At 50.4% G+C, this 25464-nt stretch overlaps 1 protein-coding gene across 1 annotated transcript; it reads right to left on the bottom strand.

Annotated features, from left to right (window-relative positions):
* Positions 1-12989: 12989 nt before the first annotated feature.
* On the bottom strand, positions 12990-24305 carry LOC142456731 (arpin). The gene is made up of 6 exons (XM_075557965.1): positions 24129-24305; positions 22515-22590; positions 19675-19807; positions 15793-15999; positions 15031-15194; positions 12990-13730 (listed from the first exon to the last, which is right to left on the bottom strand). Exons 1-6 carry the CDS (start codon positions 24218-24220, stop codon positions 13722-13724), a joined length of 681 nt encoding a protein of 226 aa, XP_075414080.1. The 5' UTR covers positions 24221-24305; the 3' UTR covers positions 12990-13721.
* Between the last annotated feature and the right edge of the window lie 1159 nt (positions 24306-25464).

The following is a 25464-nucleotide window of genomic DNA, read 5'->3' as shown; positions in this document are numbered from 1 at the left end:
TCATTGTGTTTCCATGTGCAAAGCCTGCCTGAAAACCATCTAGCAACACCTCCTGGAAGAGTGATTAAGAGTCTCCAGGTGGCATAAGTGGTTCCAAGCTGGACTACTAACAGGAAGATTGGCAGTTCAAACCCACTGAGAGGCCATGACTCAGAAGACAAGCTTGGCGTCTGCTCCCCACAGTTCTCAGCACCCCTGGGGTGTCCGTGAGCCATAGCTCACTCCATGGCAATGAACCACCCCCAGCACACACCTTTTAAGGAAAACAACAGATTGACTTTATTTTATTTTTAAGGCCTGAGGAGGTGCAACTCAAAGACCTGCAGCGTGGAGGTGAGCAGTGGGGAAGAAAACCCCAGAGGCAAGAGGGACTTCCTAGAGACTCGCCATCACCAGCACTCTGCATGGCACACACGACACTAGGAGGAGAAGCGGAGCTGCTAAGAACGCTGGGTGAAGAGGGATTCCATGTACAACCATGTGAAAAGCAATATGGCGCTGCCTGAGACAACTAACTGGGAATAGTGATCGCACATGATCCTGCAATACCTCTGCTAGGTACTAAGAAACCTAACACGAAGAGACATACACACTCCTATGCTCATCGCAGGCAGCACTCTCACAACCACAAGGAGCCGGTACCCACGGGTAGACTAATGGATAGAGAAACCATGGGGCCAAGACCCAGTGTAATACTGTGCACCGCTAAAACATTAATTAACTAAATAAAACGGTGAATCACGAAGCCCCTCCTGACATGGATGGGCCTGGGGAACATTATGCTGAGTGAAGTTAGTCAATCACAAAGGAACAAATATTGTATGAGGCCGCTGCTGCGAGGATAGGCTAGGACCAAGACAAAGGGCACCGACTTTGGAGGCTCCCAACAGAGGGAGGGCAGGACAGGAAGATGAATCAATGGGCCAGACATTTGACAAGCACCACTTGGATGACCGGGAGGATAGAGGTCCACAAAAGAGAGAAGAAAAATGGGGGGCGTGGGGGGCAGGGGGCAGGGTGGTGGTGAGATTGAATTCAGGGTGGGTGTTGATCAATACTTTGAACTGTCGAATGTAGATGGTCTGAAATTCAAACGTCCTGCCTAATTCACAATAAATAAGATACATTTAAAAACAAAAAAGAACAGGGATTCAGAAGAATTAGTCTCCCTGTGTAAAGCCATTTGGGGAATACTTTCCAATTTATTTTATATGCATTTTCCTTTTCACATTTCACAAGAATGATATATAGTGAAAATGTAAGCTAGATAGATAAATATACAAAGAGCTCTTTCAAGAATTCTTTTGATAAACATGAACCAAACTTCTTTTCTTTTTTTTTTTAGTAGAATCTTTTTTTATTCAGAAAAAAAAAAAACCCAAAAACCAAAGTTTTCCAACCACACACAGGAGGGATGGGTAGGGGGAGGTGCCTGTCCATCCAGCCCCAACCCCCCACCCCAAACTTCTAAATGACAGCAAACCTTTGTTCATTATTTAATTGGCTACGTGGCTTTTGTTTTCACTCTCACTGTCTGTAGAATAGGGCAGAACTGCCCCCCGTGAGTTTCTAACACTGTGTCTCTCTTTTTTTAAGTTTGGATTTTATTTTTAACAGTTTTATTGGCATATAATTCACATATCATACAATGCAATAGTTCGATCGCATCCAAAAGATTTGTACAATCATCACCACAATCCATTTTAGAACATTTTCTTCATCCTTGTTCTCATTCCCCCCCAACTTGACCTGCCATACCCCCATGGAGTCGTTTCTCCAGCCACTCTCTCTATCGATTTACCTATCCTGGATCTCATGTGCAGAAAAATGTTGTTTAAAAGAACTAACACCACTAACAAAGTATAACAAGCCTCAATAGAAAAGAAAGCAGAAACGATTAGAAACTAGAACAAGTTTAAATGGATTGTAAGGGAGATCAGATGACAGGGGGTAAGATGGTATCCTAACTGCATCTTCAACAGTCCACTGTCCAACACGCCCTGTGGGACAGCAAAGCCACTTGCATCTCTGGTCCACGTTCCAAGGGGATTCACCAGGGCCTTAATCCACGTGTCTTTCTCCTTTCCTTTTTTAACTGAAACATCTTTAAAGTGGGTCAAATGGAGATCCAATGATAAGACATTCCATTTTGATCTAACTATGTCTGCCCTAATAGACTTCACAAGGCGCTCTGTCTGATAACAGCTACTCATGTGCCTCCGTTATGACCAGAAGGTGGCCACCCTGTAAATGGATTTTGGGCTTCCACTGTCAGCCCTAGCCTTCAGCAAACCAGGTGTTTACAATTTAAGCTCTGATGCCGTTCCCTCCTTTATATTTGGATTATATTATTTACAATCCTTGGATCACACAGACTGGTATGCTTCTTCCATGTGGACTTAATTGACACCTCACTTAGATGGCTGCTTGTGTGAAAACAAACCTTTAAGACCCCAGATACTGTTTTTTTCTGATAGCCAGGCACCATCTGCTCTCTTCACCTCACTTTCTTACAGCACCCATCTCTTCAGTGATCTCTTCATGAGGGTGAGCATCAAGCAGGGTCAAGGGACTGTACCTCTATATGGGAGTAGAAAACCCCATCCTTTTCCCTTGTAGAGGCTGGTGGTTTTGAACTGCTGACCTTGCAGATCTCAACCTAACTTGTTACCATTAAGCTGAATCTTACAACTGATGATGTTAGTTTCTGTGACCTGCATAATCATAAAAATAAGGAAGAAAAAAGGAATTTTATACACAATTTGGACATTCAAAATAGTTTTTTTTTTAAGTAAAAACATTAGCTTTGTGAGATGGATATTTGTCGTAAGATAAGGAACAACAATAACAGGAGGTACATTCACCTTAGAACCATCAGGCATCTGAGATCAAAAGAGCAGCATTTCCCCAAGGGCAAAGGTCAGAGTTAGAAAAGAGAGAATGGAAACAGGAAACAGGGAGGAAGTGGCATAAATGATGCCATATTGTGAGGATTACAATCAATGGCATGAATGAACTGGGTATGAATTGTTGAACGGAAAACTGATCCCTGTAAACCTTCATTCGAGTCAGAAAAGGGCAGTTTTTATAAAAGAGGAAAGAAAGAAACGAGGAGGCAGTTGCCGTGGAATCATTGCCACCCACAGCAACTCCATCTGTGGGGAAGTAGAGCTACACCCCAGAGGGTTTCCAAGGTTGTGACCTTTGGCAATCAGATGGTCAGGCCTCTCTTTCTCCATCCCCCTGGGTGGGTTCTCACACCCAACCTGGGGTCTGGGCTGCCCACGGGTCCCTGTCTTTAGAAAAACTCTTCTGAATGCTTTTCTTTACATCCGTTTTAACAGCTTAAATCTGCTTGCCGTCTGCAGAAGCCTAGCTACCGTGTTGCTCAGGGTCGCTCACCGTAAGTCGGCATCTCCTCCATGGCAGCGGTACTTTGGACGGGTTATCGTTAGGAGGCCAGAATAGGGACTCAAGGGGTGTCTCCCCAGATGCCTGCGTAGGGTCACGGCAAAGGGGTTGGAAAGAAATCAGGCACCCATTCGACCCTATGCTAAGATCCAAATTGAGCATGCTCAGACCCATGGCCCCTGGGCCCAGGTGGGAGGCCCACCTGGGTGCACAGAGTAGGTCCAAATGCATGACCACACCTAGGTGTGCTTAAACTCAGCCAGTGAGGTCGGCCAATGTCTTCAACCCCAGCCGAGAAGGTGAGAGTCTGGCACGGGGAGGCTGAGCCTCTTGACTCCTCTTTGACCCTTCTCTTGCCAGCCGGGGTGGAGGCACGTGTGTGCCACCTGCGACCTGGCACCCGAGCTCCCTCTCAGGCCTCTGTCTCAGGGCGCTCTTTTGGGATTTCCTGTGAATACCTGAAACTTCCCCTTTCCTCACAGAAATCGCTTGGATTACAAAACCTGCTTCTGCCGCGTGCATTCTATCAGCGTAGCGAACCAAGAACCGAGGTATACCCCCCCTCCCCCCAAACCTAACATTCCCAGGAGAGGCCAGTCCCTGGAAAAGGACGTCATGCTCGGGAAAGTTAAGGGACAGTAAAGAAAGAAGATCCTCAACAAGATGGCTTGAACACAGTGGCTGAAAGGACGGGCTCAGACATGGCGACAATTGTGAGGATGGCACAGGCCGTGTGTGTGTGTGTGTGTGTGTGTGTGTGTGTGTGGCGGGGTCACCATGTTGTGCAGAGGGTCATGCTGAGTCCAAACCAACGGGTAGCCTTCACTTAGCTGACAGTGAAAGCCCAAGCCCAAGTGCACACCGCTGAAATGCACTAACCCTCTGCCGAAGCGTTTCTGACCCCTGACCAGGTGCATAGTCTTGCCCTCGGGCAACGTGCATTGGAAATTGGGTTCCCTCCACCCCTCTCCTGCCAGCCCAGTGAGCAGCAGTCTCCCCAGGGGCTCACCTGTGTGCGTTCTTGAGGAGACCACTTTCTCCAGGGTCCCATGTTCATCAGACCCTGACCACCTTGGTAGGCAGGCCTTGGACCAAGCTTGTAAGCTCATCCAACACAATGTACTTGTTCCAGTCCCGGTCCCATTCGTGACTAAGTCCTAGGACACCATTAGGACATCATGCTAATGGTCTCCCTCATCTACACAATGTGTTTTTTGTCTTGTTTGTCCTGTGTAAGGCTGAATAAACATCCTCTTTAAATGATATCTGCGTTTGGCCATCTCTTGAAACTCTAAACAAATCTTAGGCCTCCTGCCTCCTCCTTTAGCACATCAACAATGAAGCCCACAGGCTTCTGTCTTGGTCTCCCCTAAGGGGAGAGACAGCCCCCTGTTCTGGCGATGAGTCCTGGTGGTGGCATGCTCACCAGTTGGGCTGCTGACTGCAAGGTCCGCATGCGGAAGCCCCCACCAGCTCAGAGGCAGAACCATGAGCCTCCGTGCTCCCGTAAAGAGTTCCAGGCAAGGAATTAGAGAGGCACTATGGATCAGCTTGGGCCCGATGGCAGGTCTTGTTTCAAAAGGCAGCATATGAGGCCTGTTGGCACAAGAGGCACAAGAGGGAAAATATCGTAGGTAATGAGCCGGGTAGGAGCCTGCCTGTGGCAAGCCCTGTGGAAGTGGGAGGATGAAAGCAATGGAGGAGAAGGAGGAGAAGAAGGTGGGCAGCTTGTGATGAGAGCTACAGAAATCAGTGACTGCCAGGATGGAGGCGCTTTGCCCTTGTCCCTTGCCTGCGGCCCCTGAGGGGACTGCCTTAAAAACAGTCTTGTGACAACGGGAGGCTCGTTTTTGTTAGGTGCTATCAAGCCAGTTCTCACCCATAAGGCTCCTAAAACAACAGAACCAAACGCTGCCTGGTCCTGTGCGTCCTCCCGATTTTCTGAGCTCATTGTTGCGGCCACGGTGTCAGTCCATCTTGTCGAGAGCCATCTTCTTCTTTGTTGCTCCTCCATTTGACCAAGCATGATGTCCTTCTCCAGCACTGGTCTCTCCTGATGACATGTCCAAAGCGTCTCAGACAAAGTCTCACCCTCCTCGTCTCTCAGGAGCTCTCTGGCTGTCCTTCTTCCCAAACAGACCCGTTTGTCCTTTGGGCATTCCCTGGTAGTTCACTGTGCTTCGCCAGCACCATAGTGCATGTGCACGGATTCTTCTTCAGTCTTCCTTCTTCAGTGTCAAACGGAAGCCACTGAAAATACCATGGTTTGGGTTGGGCATCCCTTGTCCTTAAAGTACCATGCTTGTTTTTCAATACTCTAAAGAGTAGCAGATTTCCCCAATGCAACATATCTTTTGATCTCCTGACTGCTGTTTTTTAAAGCATTGATTACGAGTCCAAGCAAGACAACATCTTTGATGACTTCAACCTTTTCTCCATTTATTCTGATGCTACCTATTGGTCCAATTGTGAGGATTTGGGTCTTCTTGACATTGAGATGTCCCCCAAGCTGAAGGCTGTGATCCTCGATCTTCATCATCAAGTGGTTCACGTCTTCCTCACTTTCAGAGCAAGGCTGTGTCACCTGCATGTCGCAGGTTGTTCATAAGCCTGCCTCCCATCCTCATGCAGCATGCTTCTTCACGTAATCCGGCTTCTCGATTTGCTCGGCGTGCAGATTGAATTCGTAAGGTGAGAGGCTATAACCCTGACACACACCTGTCCTGATTTTAAACCGTGCACGGGATAGGAGGCTTTGTCACCTCATTTAGCACAGCGGGGGTTCTTGGAGGGAGGTGCTGTGGTTAGGTTTCCTGATCTTTTCGCAGCGCCCCCTTGTGGTGGAAGGGATCCAAGCGAAGCTGAGAAAGAACAGTGAAGTTGAAGGGGACGGGCACTGTGAGACATCACCCTGAAATCAGCCTGTGAAAACACGCCATGGAAGACCCAGAGTATCCCCCGACCCCTGTCCATGGGGTTTCAGAAATCACATTCCTTCCCTTTTTATTCCTCAGAGACCATCTTGGACAGTACTTGGAAGGCGGTCCATTTTTCTTTAAGAGACTGAAGGATTGTTGGCTAGGACTGAATTTGCCTTCCCCATCACCCTCAAGCTAACCAGTGAATGGGCCTTGAGAGGCCAGGGTTTCAGGGTTTGTTTGTGTTTTACATCCCAAATATTAGTTGAATGACATTTTGAGACCCAGTTCCTTTTACAAAAGCAAAAGATTGGAAACAATTTAAATGTACTGAAATAGAATATTTCAACCCCTTATTTACCCATGCATGCAGTGTAAATGTATGTGTTATTAAAGTTATGTTTGTGAAAAAAATCTTACCATAGTGAATGAAGGGGGAAGTGCAGAGTGGAGAACCAAAGCCCATTTGTCGGCCACTGGAGATCCCCTCGCAGAGGGGGCTAGGGGAGGAGATGAGTCAGTCAGGGTGTGATGCAGCACTGATGAAGAATATAGCTTTCCTCTAGTTCCTAAATGCTTCTCCCCCACCCACCCCCCGCCCCACTACCATGATCCGAATTATACCTTGCAAGTCTGGAGAGAGCACAGATTGTACACTGGTGCAGAAGGAGCTGGAGGCACAGGGAATCCAGGGCGGATGATACCTTCAGGACCAGGGGTGTGAGTGGCAATACTGGGAGGGTAGAGGGAAAGGGGTTGGAAAGAGGGAACCGATTACAAGAATTTACATGTGACCTCCTCACTGGGGGACAGACAACAGAAAAGGGGGTGAAGGGAGACGTCGGACAGGGCAAGATATGACAAAATAATAATTTATAAATTATCAATGGCTCATTAGGGAGGGGGTAGCGGGGAAAGAGGGGGAAAAAAAGAGGACCTGATGCCAAGGGCTTGAAAATAATGAGGGCAATGAATGTACAGATATGCTTTACACAATTGATATATGTATGGGTTGTGATAAGAGTTGTATGAGCCCCTAATAAAACATTTTAAAAATTAAACAAAAATAATAAACAATAAAACAAAAATATGTTTGTGAATAATAATAATAATGTTAAAAAAGCAAAGTCAGCAGTTAGCATCTACCAGGCACTCCTTGAGAAAAAGATGAGGCTGTCACTTCTGACATCTCACTTCCTCAGAAACCCACAGGGGGTGGGGTGGGGCGGGGCAGGACTCTGTTGGCTAGGAATCAGGATTGACTGAATGGCAGGGTGTTTGGTTTTTCGGTTTTGATTCTGGAGGAACATCCTAGTCAACAAGCTTCTGCTTCTAGGGTATCTACTCCCACCAATCTCTGCTCCTTTAATCTGCATTATATCTCAAGAGAGGTTAAACCACATTCGAGACCCATCCTGTCTCATTCAGAGAGAACTGGTAGCCAAATGGAACTGTGGTGTGCTCATGGCAAAGCGGTGTTCCAGTTGAAATTCTGAGCACTGAGTCCACAGAGAGGGATCGTCCCAAATTCATTTTGAATCTCCACATGGATTAAATGTCCACTGAATTTCTTCTGATGGTTTCCTGGCAATGGGAACAGCCTTGCCCTCAGGCAGAGTACACTAGAAGGCAGATTCCAGCCACTCCCCTAACCAGTCCTAGGAGGGTCGGGTCTAGTTTTTAGGGAACTGCCTGGGTGTGTCCTTGATGGATAAGGAACTCTGGTGGTATAATGGTCATGCTTTGGGCTGCTAACCCCAAGATCAGCAGTTTGAACCCACTGGGGCAGGTCTACCCTGTCCTATAGGAACACTATGAGTCAGAGCCCACTCAACGGCAGTGAGTTTGGGGAGTCTTGTCCTTGTTGGAACTTTGGGGTACTAAGGTAGTATGGCCATGAGTAACATCCTGACTGCCTTGATCTGTGGGCCCTAAGCCAATCTTTGTAAGCTCTTCTGTCTGACATAATGTAAGTGTCCCAATCATGGACCCAGTCCTGCTTCTAAAGTCCCAGCCGCAATGGTGATGCACTGATCAGCTACCAATTGAGCTTTTGTGACAGTTTCCTTTGCCCTCCGTCTTAGAGCTTGAATTCAAGCAACCCTTTTGCTGGAGGTTCTGGATGACAGTGAAGGCCCCAAATCCATTTACAGAGTCCCCACAGGAATTAAGCTCCCATTGAATTCCTTTTGACCATTAACCATGATGGTCTTGCCCGCAGGCAGGGTTCATTAGAACATAGCCTACTTCCACACCCTCTCCAGCCAGCCAGGGAGGGCTACCCTCCCTTAGGGTCCTGCCTAGGTTTGTCCTTCAAGATGACCTTGCTGGGGGTTTCTGTCTGTCATGCCCCAACTGCCTTGGTAGGAAGGCCCTAGTCTAATCTTCCCAACTTATTGAATGTGCCCCAACCGTCTCAGGCTCGTGTCTGTTACCCCAATTAGGAGGCATTGATCTGTCAACAGAATGCCTGTCAGACCATTTCCTTTGGCCTCTGATGTCCTTTTTATAGCTCATTATCTCAGCAAACCCTTGAATGCCATTACGATCTTGTACTAAGGGCTCCCTCATCTGGATGATGTGCCTTTGTCCTCTTTAAGACTTAAATGCTCTTCTTAAATTGTATTTGAAATTGGTGGGTCTCTTGTGCCCCAAACAACTCCTATGTGCTATTCAAGATGCCAATTCCATTATGACCTCATGCTGATGGCCTCCTTCGTCCAGGTGATGGGCGGGGCTTTGTCTTTGTCCTCTTCAATGCTAAACAAAGGTTATCTGTAAATATTTGAGATCTGGGTGTGTATGTTCTCTTTTGTCTCCTACAACCAGAGTTGGGATTTTTAACATCCATCTGGGGCGGGGGTGAGGGTGGGGGGGAGCACAGTTGAATCCGTCATCTGGGGTGCCCTGGAACAGGATTTTATCCCCTGCCTGTTTCCCTGACCGAGATGTGCATCTAATAATGCTCCACCCATTAGCTGGGCCTGCCTGATACCTGCGCCAGTGCTAAACAAGGTGAGAAGTCAAAGGTCATGACCTCACCATCTTCGTGGGAGCCTGAGGCTGAGTTTGGTAGCACTGGCTCTTCTACCAGAGTCAGAAAGTTTCCTGGACACCCACACAGCCTGAGCCATAGCAGCTCCCCACTTCCTAGTGCCAGGATAGGGCTCTGCCTCAGTGGCCATACCTGCTAAGCCTAGAACCCTACTTCTTACCCCCAAGCTTTCCCTTCCCAGGGAGTGCTGGTTTCGACTCCCAATACTTCCTAGAATTACAGGAACTATGGCTTTCCCCACCCCCACCCTCCAGTACCTCCATTCGCCCAGAATCTGGGCATCTTGCTCCCCAAGTCCTGTTGATTCAAATCATTTCTTCTTCCCACCTCTACTGCCAGAGCTGTAGAACCAACCACTGGAGCCCTCGCCAGGTTCCCTGCAGTCACGTGAAACATACCACCTTCTACAGTAAGGATGGCAAACCTTTGTCTGTCAAGGGCCAGTTGGATATTCATAACCTGGTTTGCAAGCCACACTAGTCAAACATTGTATGAGCTCATCCCTAATGTGATGGCTGGAGTTGCTTTCTTTTGGTGAAGCGTGATGGGCTTTATCTGGCCCGTGGGCCTGACATTCCCCGCCTCTGCTCTATGGGATCATTTGTTAAGGCCCAATCTTGAACATGCTTAAGGTGCCCTGCCCACCTCCAACACATCCAACTCTATTCATTCTCCACGCTCCTGCCACAGTCGCTGTTTCTTCTCGGTCGCGTGCGGTGTTGCCACAGACTCCCAAGACTAGTCCTCGGTAGGTGGGATGGTCACCTGCCCACAGAACTTGCCATACCCTTTGGCCACAGTGCTTTGAGCAACAGGATGCCCCCACTAGTGCCTCTGCTCAGGCTTCCCAGTCCTCCTCTCACTCAACCCTCTCCCTGACCACTCCCACAATCAAGGTCCCAGCCTCGGGGCAGCTCTAAGACACCAGTGAGGTGGCTACGACAACCATTGAGGTGAGAGACTGCGAAGCAAAGAGAGGAGAGGCTTACTTCTCAATGACCTATGACTTCAAGTTGTCCCCGAGGCCCGACCTGTGCTGACCCTGTCCCTACCAGAATGACGCACTGCCCTGTCCTCTGTCATCCTCAGCCTTCTTCCCATGCTTGAGCCCATTGTGGTAGCCACCGTGTCAGTCCGACTCCTGGAAGGCCTTGCTCGCTTTCGCTGCCCCTCCACTTCGCCAAGCATCGTGTCCGTCTCCAGGGACTTGTCTCTTCTGACAACATGTCCAAAGGATGCACGGCAAAGTTTCGCCATCCTCGCCTCTAAGGAGCACTCTGGCCGTACTTCTTCCAAGACAGACACGTTTGTCCTTTTGATAGACTGCGGTATCTTCGGTATTCCTTTCCAGCACAATTCAAACATGTAGATTATTTTTCGATCTTCCTTATTCAGTGTCCAACTCTCACATGCCCATGAAGCATTTAGAAATGCCACGGCTTGGGTCAGGCGCACCTTAGTCCTCGAAGTAACATCTTTGCTTTTCAACACTCTAAAGATGTCTCGGGGGAGCAAAGTTACGCAGCAGAACGCATCATTTTGATCTCTTGACTTCCAGGCGGCCAGCTAACGTATGAATCCTAAGCCTCATGGCCATTAAGTTGAGCCGAGTCATAAATAGGTTGGAGGACAAACAAATGTTTGAACTATGACAGTGAACCCTGGACATACAATATTAATTATTCACCTATTGATAACAACAGAGGTGGGCCCAGCTGGGAAAGATTAGCTGTCAAGGTTCTGAGCAAGCCCCCTGCAGTCTGGGATGACAACCCTGTTTCATAGAACTCTGTGCCCTCCACTCTTCAGTAGGAGAGCACAGGGAAGGAGCAGAAGTCTTGCCTCACTGTGTTAGTCCAGGTAGACTAAAGACACAAATTCATAGACACTCATTTGTGTGTAAGAGAGAGCTTTATATCAAAGAGCAATCGCACATTAAGAAAACATCCCAGCCCAGTCCAAATCAAGTCCATAAGTCCAATATTAGCCCATATGTCCAATACCAATCTATAAATTCCTCTTCAGATTCACAAAACACAACCAATGATGCCTAATGCAGGACTCATAGGCCAGTGGGTGGCAAGTCTTATGGATCCAGTGGCGGTGGAAGCATCTCAGCACTAGCAGGGGTCTCCACGTGCCTCCTCCAGCTCCAGGGCTCTAGCCTAACTCCATGTGTCTTGTCATCAGGAATACAGAGAGTGAGTTTCTCCTGCCTCCAGTGAGCTATTTATCTCCATCACACAGGCTGAACTCCACCCCTTAGCAAGTTGACAGATTATGTAACCACCACATTCACACAACTCTAGATTTGAGTTCTGGCTCTGTTGCTTAGTAGCTGAGTGACTTTGGCTCGGCTGCTCAATCTCTCTGAAGCCTCGTTCTTCCTCTGTAATATACACACAGAAGCCGAAAGGTGTGATCATTAATATTGGCATTGCCGCCAAATGGCCTGGGTTTGAAGTCCTCTCCTACATATGCAGGGCCTTCAGAAAGTTTGTGGGAAAAGTGTATTCACTTTCCATTCCATTTCCCCCCCAGCTTTTTTGAAGCCCTTCATATTGGTTATGAAGCTGCTGAGCTTCAGTTTCATATGAGAAAAATTGAGCTAATAATCATAGGTACTCCTGAAATTGCTGTGGAAATTACAAATAAGATCGTGCCAGTTCCCAGCACAGTGCCAGCACACGGGGGCACTCACAGAGGGCGGCTGGAGCTATTATCACAGAAAGCATCTGGCATGGTCGCCCAGGTGGAATCTAATTGATGCTGATTCAAGGAAATCACAGGTGTGTCAATTCAGACTACGTTCCATAAGGTTTTCAATGACTAATTCTTCAGAAGTAAATTTCCAGGCCAGTCTTCCAAGTAGCCTTGCAGTAGACTTGAATGTTCAACCTTTCAGTTAGCAGCCAAGTGTGTGATCTGTTTGTGCCACACAGGGACTCCTTGACACATTGAGCTTCCGAAACTGAATCCCTATGGGAGCAGACAGTCTTATCGTTCTCCCTTGGAGCGGCTGGTGGGTTTGAACCACTGACTTTGCTGTTAGCAGCCGGCAGTGCCACTAGGGCTCCTTCTTGATATATTAACCAAGTCCAACCCAACCACTGCTATCAATTTGATTCCAACGTCCGAGACTATGGATCCTCACATCAAGCACTCACCATTACCCAGCCCAGTCCGACGCACAGTGACCTATGGGGCAGGGTGGAGCTTCCAGGCTGTAACGCTGTACGGGAGTAGAAAGCCTTCATCTTTCTCCTGAGGAGCAGTTTTGTAACTACTGACCTTGGAGTTAGCAGCCCAAAGCATAACCCACTAGGGAACCCCGACTCCTTGTCATCTTAATTCACCATCGTTGTGAGCTCACCGCCACCCCCTGTCTTTCCTCAAGTCAAGCAAGGTCCATCTACGTGCCCCCCAGTCCTTACTCCTCCTTAGGACATGTACACTTAACTCCCTCTCGCTCCTCGGATCTGCATTTGGGTACACTAGCCAGCAAGGCAAAGTTCAAGAACAACGAGAAATGGGAGTCCTTCCAATCGGGACGCTACTCAGCTGGAACACTGTTTACGCGACAAGAACTCAGCACGCTGGAAGAATTCTTTTCTGAAAATTTACTTGTTTATTAAAAAGTTCCCAAGGTACAAAACAACAACAGAAGTGTTTTCAAAAACGCAGCCTGGCAGAGTGAGTCTGAGAGATGGGGAGTGAGAGTGCACACTGTTGGCCTCGCAGAGAACAGCATTCACCAGGAACCAGCCCAGGAAGGAAGCAGCAGACAGGAAACTCGGAGGGGGCACAGGATCAGTGGAAGGAAGCAGGGACAGGGACAAGGAGGCTGGGAGCAGGAGAGCAGAGGCTGCAATGCAGAGTGTGGGGCTTGGGACGGTGTGGGTGTGTGGAAAGAAAGCAGGAAGAATCGCAGGCACAGAGAAAAGTGCCCCCTGGAAACTTCCCCCACCATTCTGACCAATGGATGCTCCCCAACTCTGCACCAAGACCAAGCCAGTTCATCTCAGACTGCCCCAGACTTGTCTACCACCTGTCTCTCAAAATAAGTTCCAGATCATGGGCCAGGATGGAAAAGGTCTAAGAAGACTAGATTCTCACCCAGGGAGGGTCCTTCCCTGAGCCACTGTATGCCCCCACCCCCACGAGAGGAGCTTATCCAAAGGGTGTTCCAAGATGGGGGTAGGAAGGATCAGGTAAGGCTGATTCAGGTGGATTGCTCTTTGTCTTCAGCTCCAGAGTGGAAGTGGGTGGAAGAACCTCTCAACAGCGCCACAGCAGGTTCTGGTGGGGCCCTGGAGGCCTGCTGTCCCCCATGAACTTCAGGCATCCTGGGGAAACCCAAGGGGGCAGAGACACAAAGAGAGAGCTCTTAGTAAAAGCATGTTAGTGAGTCTTTGGGTAAACAGCTTCTCTTCCTTAGGCTCGCCCTGGAGCCAGGCCGGCAGCTCTCAGTGATTTTGCAGTCCAGATCCCCCGTCCCAAGACAAAAGAGAATCCAGACTCTCAATTCTATCTGGCCTTGCTTTCTCTGTCACCCCCAAATAAATAAATAGATAGATAGATAGATAGATAGATAGATAGATAGATAGATAGATAAAAAGCATCTTTATCACCTAGATAAATGGCTCATTTTCCTGTTGGGAAACATTTTTGTTTTTACTGTTCAAATTGGGGCCTTTGATAGCGATTCAAATCTTTGAGTGAAATACAGTTTAGGAAAACAACCCAACTGTGAAGAGCCTGCAGCCTGATGCTAAACCAGGAGGCTGACCCAGGGGGAAAAACTAGTGAGGAGCAACCCAGTCACTTCCCAGCTACTTCAAACAAGAAGCCAATCACTCATGCGCCTGCACCACGGCCTGGCCTGACCCGGCCCGGCTAATGCAATCACTTGCAGTGGAAATGCTTGAGAGATTTACTGGCCTTTGCAGGCTCTCCTCAGTACCCCTTTCTTCCAATCCTCCTGGTTTCCTTACATCTTTGGGGCATACATGCAGACAGACCCAGCTCGGAAAGGTTCCAGGTCAAACTGTCTCCCCTGAGACATCTATTTTTGGGGCTGCAACCTGCCTTTCCTGTTCTTATGTTAATGAGAAAATCCAACGTAGGGTGGATCCTAAACCCAATCACTTCTGAGTTACGAAAGTAGCCACAGCGGCACTCATGCAAAGACATGCCAAGGGACACGGACAGCGGTCAATGGACGCTGCGCACTAAGAGATTCACAGAAGGGTCTACCTGCCAGGCCCGGTTTGGATGCAGAGCCTCCAAAGGGGAGCACATTCACATCTGCTCTTGAAGCCATTCGCGGATGGGGCTTCTGTTCGGGCAGCACAAGATACTGAGACGGAGGGTGTGCCCCCGGAACCTTGTAGGAATGTTTCTGGTGCGTGGATGTAGGGTGCCCTGGAGTCCATTGTGACTCAGCAACGCCACAAGCAGCGGAACGGGGACACTGCCCGTCCAGGTCCCCCTCACCGTGGCTGTCAGGCTTGGGCTCACCCCTCAGAATTCCATGAGGAGCTTATCACGACCGATAAACGAGCTGCTGTCCTCCCCTCGTCCCACAACACTACCCGAAGAGAGGAGCACTCCAAGGCCAGGTCCACAGCCGTCTCCCGGACCTACCCACTCCTCGTCCTCTGCGCCGTCTCCCTGCTCGCGGGCCTCCGCAGTGGCCCCTTCTGAAGACTTCTGGGCCATGATGTTGTCTGTCCAGGAAGTGCCTGTCTTTCCATCCCCAGCAAAATTACATCTGGTCACGGTTCCTGCCTCCAGTTTGGCTAATGACTCTGAAAGAAGAAGAGAAGCTGAATGGCCTTCTGCCTTGCGTGGGAAACACTGCGGGGAAGGGGAGGGCTTCGTCTGGGGTGGGGGGTCCTGTGGGACTCGATTCAGCCTTTGTCCTCTGTACTGTCTCGGCCAGGGTGTGGTGAGGGAGTCTCTGAGTGGTTCTCAGCCTTCCTAATGCCGCGACCCTTTTGTACAGTTCATGTTGTGGGGACCCCCCTAACCAGAAAATTATTTTCATTGCTACTTCATATCTGTCATTTTGCTACTGTTATAAATTGGACAACCCCTGTGAAAGGGTCATTTGAACCCCAAAGGGGTCACGACCCACAGGTTGAGAACCACTGCACTAGATTACTAGGCTATAAGGCTGCTCACAAGAACCATGGGCTTGGACAACACTCTGGAATCCAGGGCATCCAGGCCAAGACCCCAAAGGCATGTGTCCAGGAATTTTAAAATAAATATCAAGTGACTTGGGGCCCACCGAGACTGGACTAGCCAGTGGCCATGAGCTCCGAGGAAAGGCTCAGGAAGGGGACCAGGAGTCCTCAACTCCCACACAAGAAGTTATGTCAGCAGGAAGGCTGTACTGCTAACCCAGGAAGGGGCCATCTCCCCGCGTTTTCAGCCGTAACCCGGCCCCCAGCTCGAGCTCCATCACTTCCATCTGTGCCTCGGGCATCCAGAAGGCCACGGTCTGGTCTGGGGTGAGGCTCGCCGTCAGTGCCAGCAGCTCTGGCTTATTGACCAGCTCCTTCAGCGCCTCGGGGGTGAGCCTGTCCGTGTCCCCCTTGGCTTCTACCTCTGCAGATAGACAGCATTGGATGGGTTATTATCGATTCACTTACAGAAACAAAAACACACACTCACTGCCATCGAATTAAGCTTGGCTCAAAGCTACCCTGCAGGACAGGGGAGACCTGCTCCTGTGGCTTCCTGGGGCTGTGAATCTTACAAGAGCAGAAAGCCTCAGTTTTCTCCTTCGGAGTGACTGGTGGGTTTGAACTGCTGGACTTGTGGTTAAGTAGCCCAAGGCATAATCCACTATGTCACCAAGACTCCTGAAGTTCTTACAAAGGGCTTATGTTTACCTTTTCTTTCTTCTTTTTTTCCCCTTTACGTTTCTTTTGATTTCTGTTCCTGAGAATATGAGGGTAAGTCAAAAAGCATGGCTAGAAAGTCATAGAAAATGTTCTTCAAGAGAAACATCAAATCGCGAAGCTACCGTTTTCTCAGTATGTCGTCCACACTTAGGTCCACCCTCTTCGGAAGGTGGCGCTTCCATCTCCCAGACATTCTGCATTCTCTGATTTACACCAGGGCAAAATGGCAGCTTTGGCCTTCTTGGGGTCTCAAATCATTCTTCTTTGAAATATCCTTTTGAGTTTGGGAAACAAAAGGACGCCTGAAGGGGCCAGACCAGGGGTAGGGCCATGGGTAGATGGGGTAAGGCACCCCAATGAGATTTTCACAAGCCATTCTGCTACCCTCAAAGACGGAGCAGCTGCACAGCTGATGGGTAAAATTACCCCTTGGTCCAACTTCCTTGGCCTTTTCCTCACCACTGTGGTTTTCAATTTTCTGAAATCCTCCTCAAAATAAGTTCCGCAATCACCAGGTCTGAGAAAATCTACCAATATGACCTCTTTGGAATCCAAAAATTTCGGCACTAGAACTTCTCAGCTGATCTCTCTGCCTTCATTTCACTGGCCCCGCAGCTCCCTCAGAAGCCACCGTTTCGATTGGCGCACGCCGCTCGCTCGGGACTGGACTGGCAGCGGCAAGGCTCGTCCTCAGGAGCTTCAGCTTTGTTGGAAAGATCAGCCCTTCGAGCCAGCCCATCTTCATGCAGTGCTTTTAGAAACCGTTCAACCCAAAGCTTGATCACTTACCACTGAAAACGCCGAGCCAGTGAGAGCTCAACTCCAAGAGCTACCTTAACAATGGTCATCCTATAGTCTTCGACCAGTGTCTGCTCTTCGGACGCTGTTTCTTCATTCACCGGGTTGACTGTCTTCCCTCTTGGGGTTCATTTCGTAAATTTTTCCAGCATTCCTCAAAATTCTTGGTGCTTCTAAAAACTATTGTTTTACGTAGGACAGCCTATCTATGTTACGAAGCTTCGGTGATTTTAGAAGATGTTCATCTAAGTTTTGCTAAAAATCTTATATTAGCCCTGACCTCAAAATGGTTTTTCCTGACATAGAAGTATGCCTTTTGCTGAAGGTACCTCACGAAACTAAGACGATATTACTACGAGAACTTATCTGCCACCAGTCATCAGTCATTGCTCGTATGAACTGGAACCCCAACCAGCAATTCAGTGACATTGATTACATTCTTCAAGTTGTGGCGCCATGCCCGGCCTCCTTTTCCCCAAGTGTCCCTTCTGCATCACCATAAACTCACTGCCCGCCCCCATGCTTCTTGTCTAATCCACAAGAGTAGCTGTTGTCAATTTAATACCCTATAGATCAGCAGTTCTCAACTTGTGGGTCGCGACCCCCTGGGGGTCGAATGACCCTTTCACAGGGGTATCCCAATTATAACAGTAGCAAAATTACATTTTTCCATAATTATGAAGTAGCAATGAAAACATGGCTGGAGGTCACCTCAACATGAGGAACTGTATGAAAGGGTCATGGCAGTAGGAAGGTTGAGAACCACTGATCTAGATTGATCTTGACTGATCAGACTGCTCAAAACAGTCTTCACTAAAAAACTTTCGGGGATACCTATGTTTGGTTTCAGGTTTCAAGATGATCTCAGGGCCCTGGGCTCAGGGGTTCATCTAGCCTCCATGGCTCCAGAAAGTCTGGAGTCCCTGAGAATTTGAACTTCTGATCCATATAATCCCTGTTTAGATCAGGATTCCTGTAGTGTCTTTGAGGAATCAGCTGTTCGGTAATGGTCGCTGTGCACGCTCCAGTTCTGGTCTCATGGCAAAGGGGGCAGTTGTTCATGGAGTTAGCCAGCTACCCCTTCCATTCCTCCTCCTATGCCCGACTCTCCTCCTCCCTCTGCTACTCCCACAGAGCGTCTTTTGTGACTGAGTGCTCTAGATGCCTTGCCTCAGTCACCCCTCACAGACTGCACAGCAGGCCTGTGGGTACTCGTGAATCTGAGCTTAGAGAAAATTACTTCATTGCCCTGCGCCTGAAAAGGAGGGAGAAAATGTGCCTGTTTGACAGGACTGACAGCAGCTGTAAACGAAATGAGGCCTGTAAAGCATGTGTCAGCACAGTATCTTCCTGACCAGTAAATCTCAGTGAGGGTTACTCCATCTTTAAGATTCCCATGTTACAGATGAGAAAACCTGTGCTCAGAGAAGTTAAGTTACTGCTCTAAGATCACACAACGAGTCAGTCTCCAAACTCACTACAGAATTCTGCCTTCCTCCTGAAACAATGGAGGCCAGGCAGGGATCTCTCCAGATCCTGAGTCTTACTGCTTTGGGGAGAGGTAGGGAGGATCTGCTGAAGCAGGAACAAACTTTAGTGGTCTCCAGATGCTCTACGGATCCCCTCTTACTGGAAGCTTCTCCTGACTTACATGGTTACAAGGGCGGAAGAACCCCAAAGCAGCAGGTCAGGCAGCAGGCTGCTGGCTCGCAGGGTTTTGGGGGTTGTTGTTATTGTTAGGTGTTCTCGAGCCGGCTCCGACTCACAGTGACCTTATGTACCATAGAATGGAACGCGGCCCCATCCTGGACCAGTCTCACAATAGCTGCTAAGGTTGAGCCCATTGTTGCTGCCACTGTGTTAATTCATCTCACTGAGGGTCTTCTTTTTCACTGACACCACTTTACCAAGCACGATACTCTCCTCTTGGGGCTATTGTCTCCTCATAACATGTCCAAAGTACACAAGATAAAAGTCTAGACATCGTCCCTTCTACAGAGCATCCTGGTTTTACTTCTTTCAAGACAATTTGATTTGTTCTTCTGGAAGTCCATGGTATAGTCAATATGTTTGCCAATGCCATAATTCAAAATGGAAGCTAACAAATCCCAAAATCGGCAAGTCAGATGAAAGGCTGCTGGCTCAAGTCCCCAGACCAGGAGGTCAGAGGATGACAAATCAGATACAGGATCAAGAAAGGGTAGGCTTTGCCAAAACATCTACAGCTGTTGGATGCAGGCCATTCCCACAAGGGAATAAATGCCTCTTCCAATGGATTGACCACTCACATCAGATCACAAAATGGAGACTGTTTACTTAGTGTTTATCAAACCACTAAGAAGCATGACCTAAACAGATGGACACAACCAGTTAAGAGTCCAGAGCCAGGTCATGGGTGGTCTTGTAGCCTGTAGGAGAAGATGGAAGGGAAATAGAAAGCTAGACAGGACCCTGGTCCCAAGGTAGCTTCAAGGCTAACCATCCTGGGAAGATATTATCTAGGGGCTGAGAGGTTCAGGGGCCAAGGAAGAACGCCCTGTGGGAGGGCCCTGAGGGAGAAGGGTGGAAGGATACCTACTGTATGATGACATGAGGAAGCCCGTGTTCACCTTCTTTGTAGCGCTGAAGTTGGGTTCAAGTTCATTTCCCTTGGGGTCAAATTTGCGGCGGTGGATGCTGCTGGGCTGGACATACAACACGTAGTAGCGTTCCTGTGGTCCGGCAGAGAGAGAATGAGGAGGCTGCCATCACTGTGCTCACCTCAACACACAACTCCCCTGGGCTCTGGGCGTGGCCCTCCTCAACCTCACCTTAACCCTCAAGTCCCACCTCAGCTCTAAAAAATATTCAAGCTGGGCTGATGTCCCCCATTCAAATATTCATTCATTTATTCATTCATGTGTTCAGTAGAGCACACAATGAGCCCTGGTGGTGTAGTGGGTTGCATGTTGGGCTGCTGACCACAAGGTCAGCGGTTCGAAATCACCAGCCACTCTATAGGAGAAAGTGGAGGCTTTCTACTCCTGGAAGCAGTTACACTCTCTGAAACTCACAGGGGGCAGTTTTACTCTGTCCTACAGGCCTGGTATGAGTCAGAATCTACTAGATGGCTGCGAGTTGAGGTTTAGAGGTCCATAGTAGGGTGGGCACAAGGCCTGCACATGACCAGGATAGAAAGTACATGCAAAAATCCATGAGCCAAGCACAAAGCATGAAGCACCCCGAACACCATAAAGCAGAAGTGGATACAGCCAACGTGTCATGGGAAAGGTACTGAGAAAGACCTTGGGCCCAGTGGCCCCTCTGCCTCTTCCAACAGATTCATGACCTGGAACAAATCACTCCCAGCCTCCCAAGCTCCAGGATCCTCTGCGAGCCAGGGGTGAAGTGATGGCTACCCTTAGGAATGCTGCAAGGCTTCAATGGGATCCTGGGGAGGAGCAAGCACGGTGTTAAGCGGGAAGCGAACCCTAGCTGCTATTTGCCGGCTAGTCTAACAAGAAAAGGCCAACGCATGATGCCAGCAGACTGATGAAGAGATGCCCACTTCCTGGGAGAGCTGAGGAAGGTGAAGTCTCAGAGAGCAGAGAGACCTGCAAGTGCAGAGGTAAGGGACTAGAATAGATATTAAACACAAGACAGGTACACAGAAATCTAGAGTCCCACCTACAGTGGAGCGCCTTGAGCCACTTGGCCAAGACCTGGGGAAGCCAAGGCTAGGAAGGCAAGCGTGATCAGTTGGAGGCAGATCCCCAGTTGGCATTGGGAGCTTATCTGGTAAATAAGAAGGAATCCTTCGGAGCAGCAAAGACCCCAGAGGGTCTCTCAGGAAACAAGTTGGCAACAGGGCAGGAATGAGCTTTGGAGCGAGGGGCAGTCAGAAGGGGTAGGTCGGAGAGCCCATCACGACGGACTGGCGTTCCTGAGGATCTAGCCGAGGTGAGTGGATATGGATGAGGGAGGTCAGGAATGGCCAAGGGAGGAGCTCGACCTGACTGGACATTGCTTTTTTAGCTCTAGCTTCACCAAGAAACTTGGAGGAAGCAAGTTTGGAGCGGGCTGAGGAGAGCACCCTGCCTGCCTGGGCACAAGTCAGCCCTAGCAGAAGTTCGGCCTCAGCATGGGCGTGCACATGGACTCTCCTGAGAAGGTTGGCTCAGGACTCCAGATTGGCATGGCCAGGAAGGGCGAAGCAAAGCATTTCTTGGCATCAAAGTAGTGGGGGGCTGGGAGGGGGGGCGTTCTCATGGGGTAGAGAGAAAGGCTCTGGGTAGCACCATTGGCCACCTTGACAGGGTGCTACTATCAACGAGTCACCTTGTCAACATATCCGGGTCATGCCATGGGGTGGCGCGGACACTCAGAACAAGCAGCATCCGCTGGAGGCAGCCGTTCAGTTGGCGCTCTGGGTTGGGATTCTATTTGGCAGACAGGCAGGGATCCTTTGGCGCAGCAACGAGCGACAGCAAAGAGATGGCTGTGTAAGATGTCACCTTGGACATGAGAGAGAGCAACAGTGGCAGGGGCTCCAAGGAGATGGGAAGTCACTAACTGTCAACAACGGAGAGGTCACATGAAGCGTGGAAATAAAAGCCCAGAAAACAGCAGCCCTCTCCCATAGTCCCTGCCACCAATGTGCACCCAGTGGAGATCCAGGTCCACACAGGTGACCTGCTTTGTAAACGCCCAACATTCTTAGATGCCCAGTCGCAAACAGCAATGAAAAAAGATGAGTCGGTGCCAAGAGCCGCCCTGCTTCTATAGAGCTGCAAACAACAAACGTAGCGGTACATTTATGATAACCCACTCCCAAGGGCTGGCATGCGCACAACTGCCCAGGATCAGAGCTGGTACCCAGGAGGGGTGAGGTCGTTGGTTGCCCTCTCTGACCTTGCCTGCTACTTTGAGGCAGTGGGAAGTACCAGGCCAGAGGGAAGGGATCTGGGCCCTAGACTCTAAGAACAAAGAGCCAGCCACCCATCCTGCCTTCCTCCCCTCCTCTACTCCATGCCCAGCAAGGCTCCTGGCCCCATTCCTTTCATAAGTCACCCCTGCAGGCCCTCCTCAGGGCATCCACAAGCTGAGTCCTGAAGCATCCACCTCACCCCTTCCTGCTTTCAGGCTCCCAATCTCAGCCCAATCACACTATCTGGGTCCAGGGCCTGGTCTGTTTTCTGAGCTACGACCCGGGCCTTTCCTCCTGGCCACACACTGCCCAGCATGGCCTGAATGGATCCCTTCCCATCTTCAGGCACATTTGGTTGGTGTTGGTGTTGGGACACATCTCCCAACACCCCGTGCACCACTCAGTGAAGAAGCTGCATCCCTCCCCAGTCCTCGGCACTGGCAGAGCCTGGAGCAGGGAGCGACTTCTGGAAGGACTAAAGCCAGCGAGCTGCCACCCCAGAAGCAGCGCACCTTCCTGCCGTGGGTATCCAAGATGCTGTGCCGTGACACATCCACCAGCTCTCCCTCCAGCAGGACCCCGTTGCCCCTGAGACAAGAGGAAGAGAAGGGATGGGTCAGCTCTGCCAGAAAATAGCCCCCTTCCAGTGTGATGGCCCAAGATCCGCGAAGCAAGATCCTGACCTGTGGGGGTGGGGGGATGGGGGGCGGTGGGAGGGGTGGATTTTATTATCCCAGAGTGGGTGTGCAAGTGAGGGCACTACCAGAGGGCAGTGCTGTTGAGACCAAGCAATGGGCCCCCCTGCAGAGCCCAGAACTCAGTCTTACATACAATAGGCAGAGAACACATTCAGCACTCCCCACTGCTCCTCAGGTGACAAAGACCGTGGGCACGAAGGGTTTTTGTAAACTATCAAAACGTTTACTACATATAAAGGATGTTGCCTTTTTATTAACCGAAAAACAATTTTGGGCAGGGGGGGGGTGTTTCTAAAGGGCTATCTATGATCATCCCTTCTCATTGACTTTAAAGCCGTGCATATATTTCTGTTGTCATTCACATCACATAGGGGACGACCTAATGACTCAGGGCCATCAAGTTTGACCCCTAGTGACCCTCTCGAACAGGACAGAACTGCCCCCTGTGGGTTTCCCAGACTGTCAATGTCTTCAGGAGTGGAAAGCCTCAACTTTCCCCTGAGCAGTCGGTGGTTTTGAACTCTGACCTTGGGTTAGCAGCATACTACGCCAGCAGTGCTCCTCAACAACCTAACACGGAAGTGGTTGGTGGAGCTGGAGAAACGGGGATGCGGGGACTTAGGATTTTCCTGACCAGACTGAGATGGCAGGGTGGCCCGTGAGATCAGCTGAACCCGAGGTTTTCTGGTTCCACTCTGCATAAAATCAGCACCGGAGGCTCCCTCTTTGGGAATGCAGAAATGGGAGAGAGGCTGACAAGGTGTGTGGGGTGGGGGGAGGAAATCACGATTGGAAAACAACTCTTATTTTGTCACAACCACCACATACAAAACAGGAGGTAGCATTTGGGTTTCAGGCAGTCTTGGTGGCACAATGGTTAAGGCACTTGGCTGCTAAAAGAAAACAGGGGCCCACCGGCTGTTCCAAAGGAAAAGGCTGGGCAGCCTGCTTCCTGAAGACTGACAGCGTCGGGACGCACGGGGCGGTTCTACTCCGTGCTCCCAGGTCGCTGTGCGCGGGATCGGCTCCAGGCAGGGGTGTGAGTGGCGTGTCAGTTTGACTGGAAGGGCTCCTTTGCTTTTAGGATCTGGATATCCGCCGGGGCGGGCTCTCCTGCACCCAACTCTGCCCTGGACTCGCCAACTCCCACCGGCACCCCAAGGGCGCGGTCCTTTCTAGAGGGGGTGGGCACCCGTGCAAAGGCCCGCGCTGGAGGAGGGACAGAGGTCGGGACAGGTCCGAGCCCGCGGGCAAGCCGGCCTGTGGCCCTGCGCATCTTTGTCTCAGGGGGTGCAGCTCGGGCTGCGGGGCGCGGGCCCGAGAGGGCAATGTGGGCACCCCAATCTTCCCTTCCTCCGTGCCACCCGCAGCCTGGGGAGTTGGGGTGGCGGAGTTGGGGTGGCTCCCAGAGGCGGCGGCGGGGCCTACCCCTGGTGGGCGCCAGGGTCCCAGGCGGCGGGCAGCCGCGCGCTCCGCACCGCCTTGTTCCGGAGGGCGCCGTCCTGGTAGATGCGGCTCATGGCCGCGCCGGGAGGCCCGAGGCGCGAGCCGGCTCCCGGGAGCAGAGGCGCGGGGCGGAGAGTGGCGGAGACGCGCCGGGCCGGGGCTGCGGGTCCGGGAAGGGCGCGGCTCCGCTCGGGCGCGCCCGGGCGGGATTTAAAGGAGCCGAGCTCCATTCCCGCCGGTCCGGCGCGCTGGGAGCGGGCTTCCTGCGCGACGCCCATCGCGGGTTAGGGACCTGCGTCCGCGGGCTCAGGGTACTTTCCCTCCTTCCCTGCGAGGGGAGGGAGGCCCTTGTCCCAACACACGCACAAAGGAGATATGTAGGAGGATGCGTTTGGGGGGAGCAGGAACGGGGAAGAGGGGGACAGCCCTCAGGAATGACGCTATGCCGACCTGTGCCCTCTCGTGGTCCCACAGTGGCTGAGGAAGGGGCTCCAGAGCTCTGGGACAAATAACTCTGAGCCTGGGAACCTGAGCAAGGATTGGATGCAGCTGTGTGCGCTTGGACGGACTCCTCAACCTCTCTGCGCCCACGCTCCTTCTTCTGTAAAAGGGGGTTGGATGAGTTTACCACTGCCCATCCCTTCCTGTGCTGGCACAGTGGCCCTCAGGTTGAGGCAGAGAGAAGGCAGAATCGTTTTTCAAACCTGTCCTGGGAGTGAGCCCAGGAGTGTGTGGGGCTATCCAGGGAGACCTTGTTCTGGCCGAAGGGCTCTTTCAAAGGGAGGTAGCCAGACAGTGTGAGAGCGCTGTGTGCCCTCCCCCTCTCACCTCAGGGTTTCCGTGGGCCCCAGACAACAGCCATCCTCCCCCTGCCCCCAAATAAATATCCTTGTAGTTAGACAAAGATCTTTGTGTCTTATTGACAATGTGGAGGCATTTGCGTAGATCAGAACATTGGGACATGGGTAACATTGTAAAGCACTGTCATTCCAGAACATCTATTGTGCTCATGTGGAACCTGTAGCCAGGGACAGTTGTTGGACCAGAACAAGGGGAGACCGTGTGATTTCAATTCACCAAAGAAAGGTCAAGACATTGGGAGGTTTGATGAGATAGTGAATATACAACAGATGATTTGCTCTGTAAACCTTCACCTACTTCACACTGAAAAGTTCAATTAAAAAGAAAACCAGGAAAGGTGTATGCCAGGGGTGTACATTTCACCATACTCACTCTGTTTGCTGAAGAGATAGCATGTGAAGCTAGACCATGTGCAGAAGACTATGGCATCGGGATTGGAGGAAGACTCACTAGCAAG

The sequence above is a fragment of the Tenrec ecaudatus genome, chromosome 9 (assembly GCF_050624435.1).
Source record: "Tenrec ecaudatus isolate mTenEca1 chromosome 9, mTenEca1.hap1, whole genome shotgun sequence".
NCBI lineage: Eukaryota > Metazoa > Chordata > Mammalia > Afrosoricida > Tenrecidae > Tenrec > Tenrec ecaudatus.
The sequence above is the reverse complement of the archived record's forward strand: the minus strand, read 5'-3'. Positions and strand labels throughout refer to the sequence as shown.

What these genes read in the sequence shown, in the direction of transcription:
- LOC142456731 (XM_075557965.1), bottom strand. Translation starts at nt 24,220, where the DNA reads ATGAGCCGCATCTACCAGGACGGCGCCCTCCGGAACAAGGCGGTGCGG. An exon ending in TGGATACCCACGGCAGGAAG is followed by an intron (nt 19,808 to 22,514) that starts GTGCGCTGCTTC and finishes GCCGGACCACAG; the next exon opens with GAACGCTACTACGTGTTGTA. An exon ending in CTTCCTCATGTCATCATACA is followed by an intron (nt 16,000 to 19,674) that starts GTAGGTATCCTT and finishes GTCTATCTGCAG; the next exon opens with AGGTAGAAGCCAAGGGGGAC.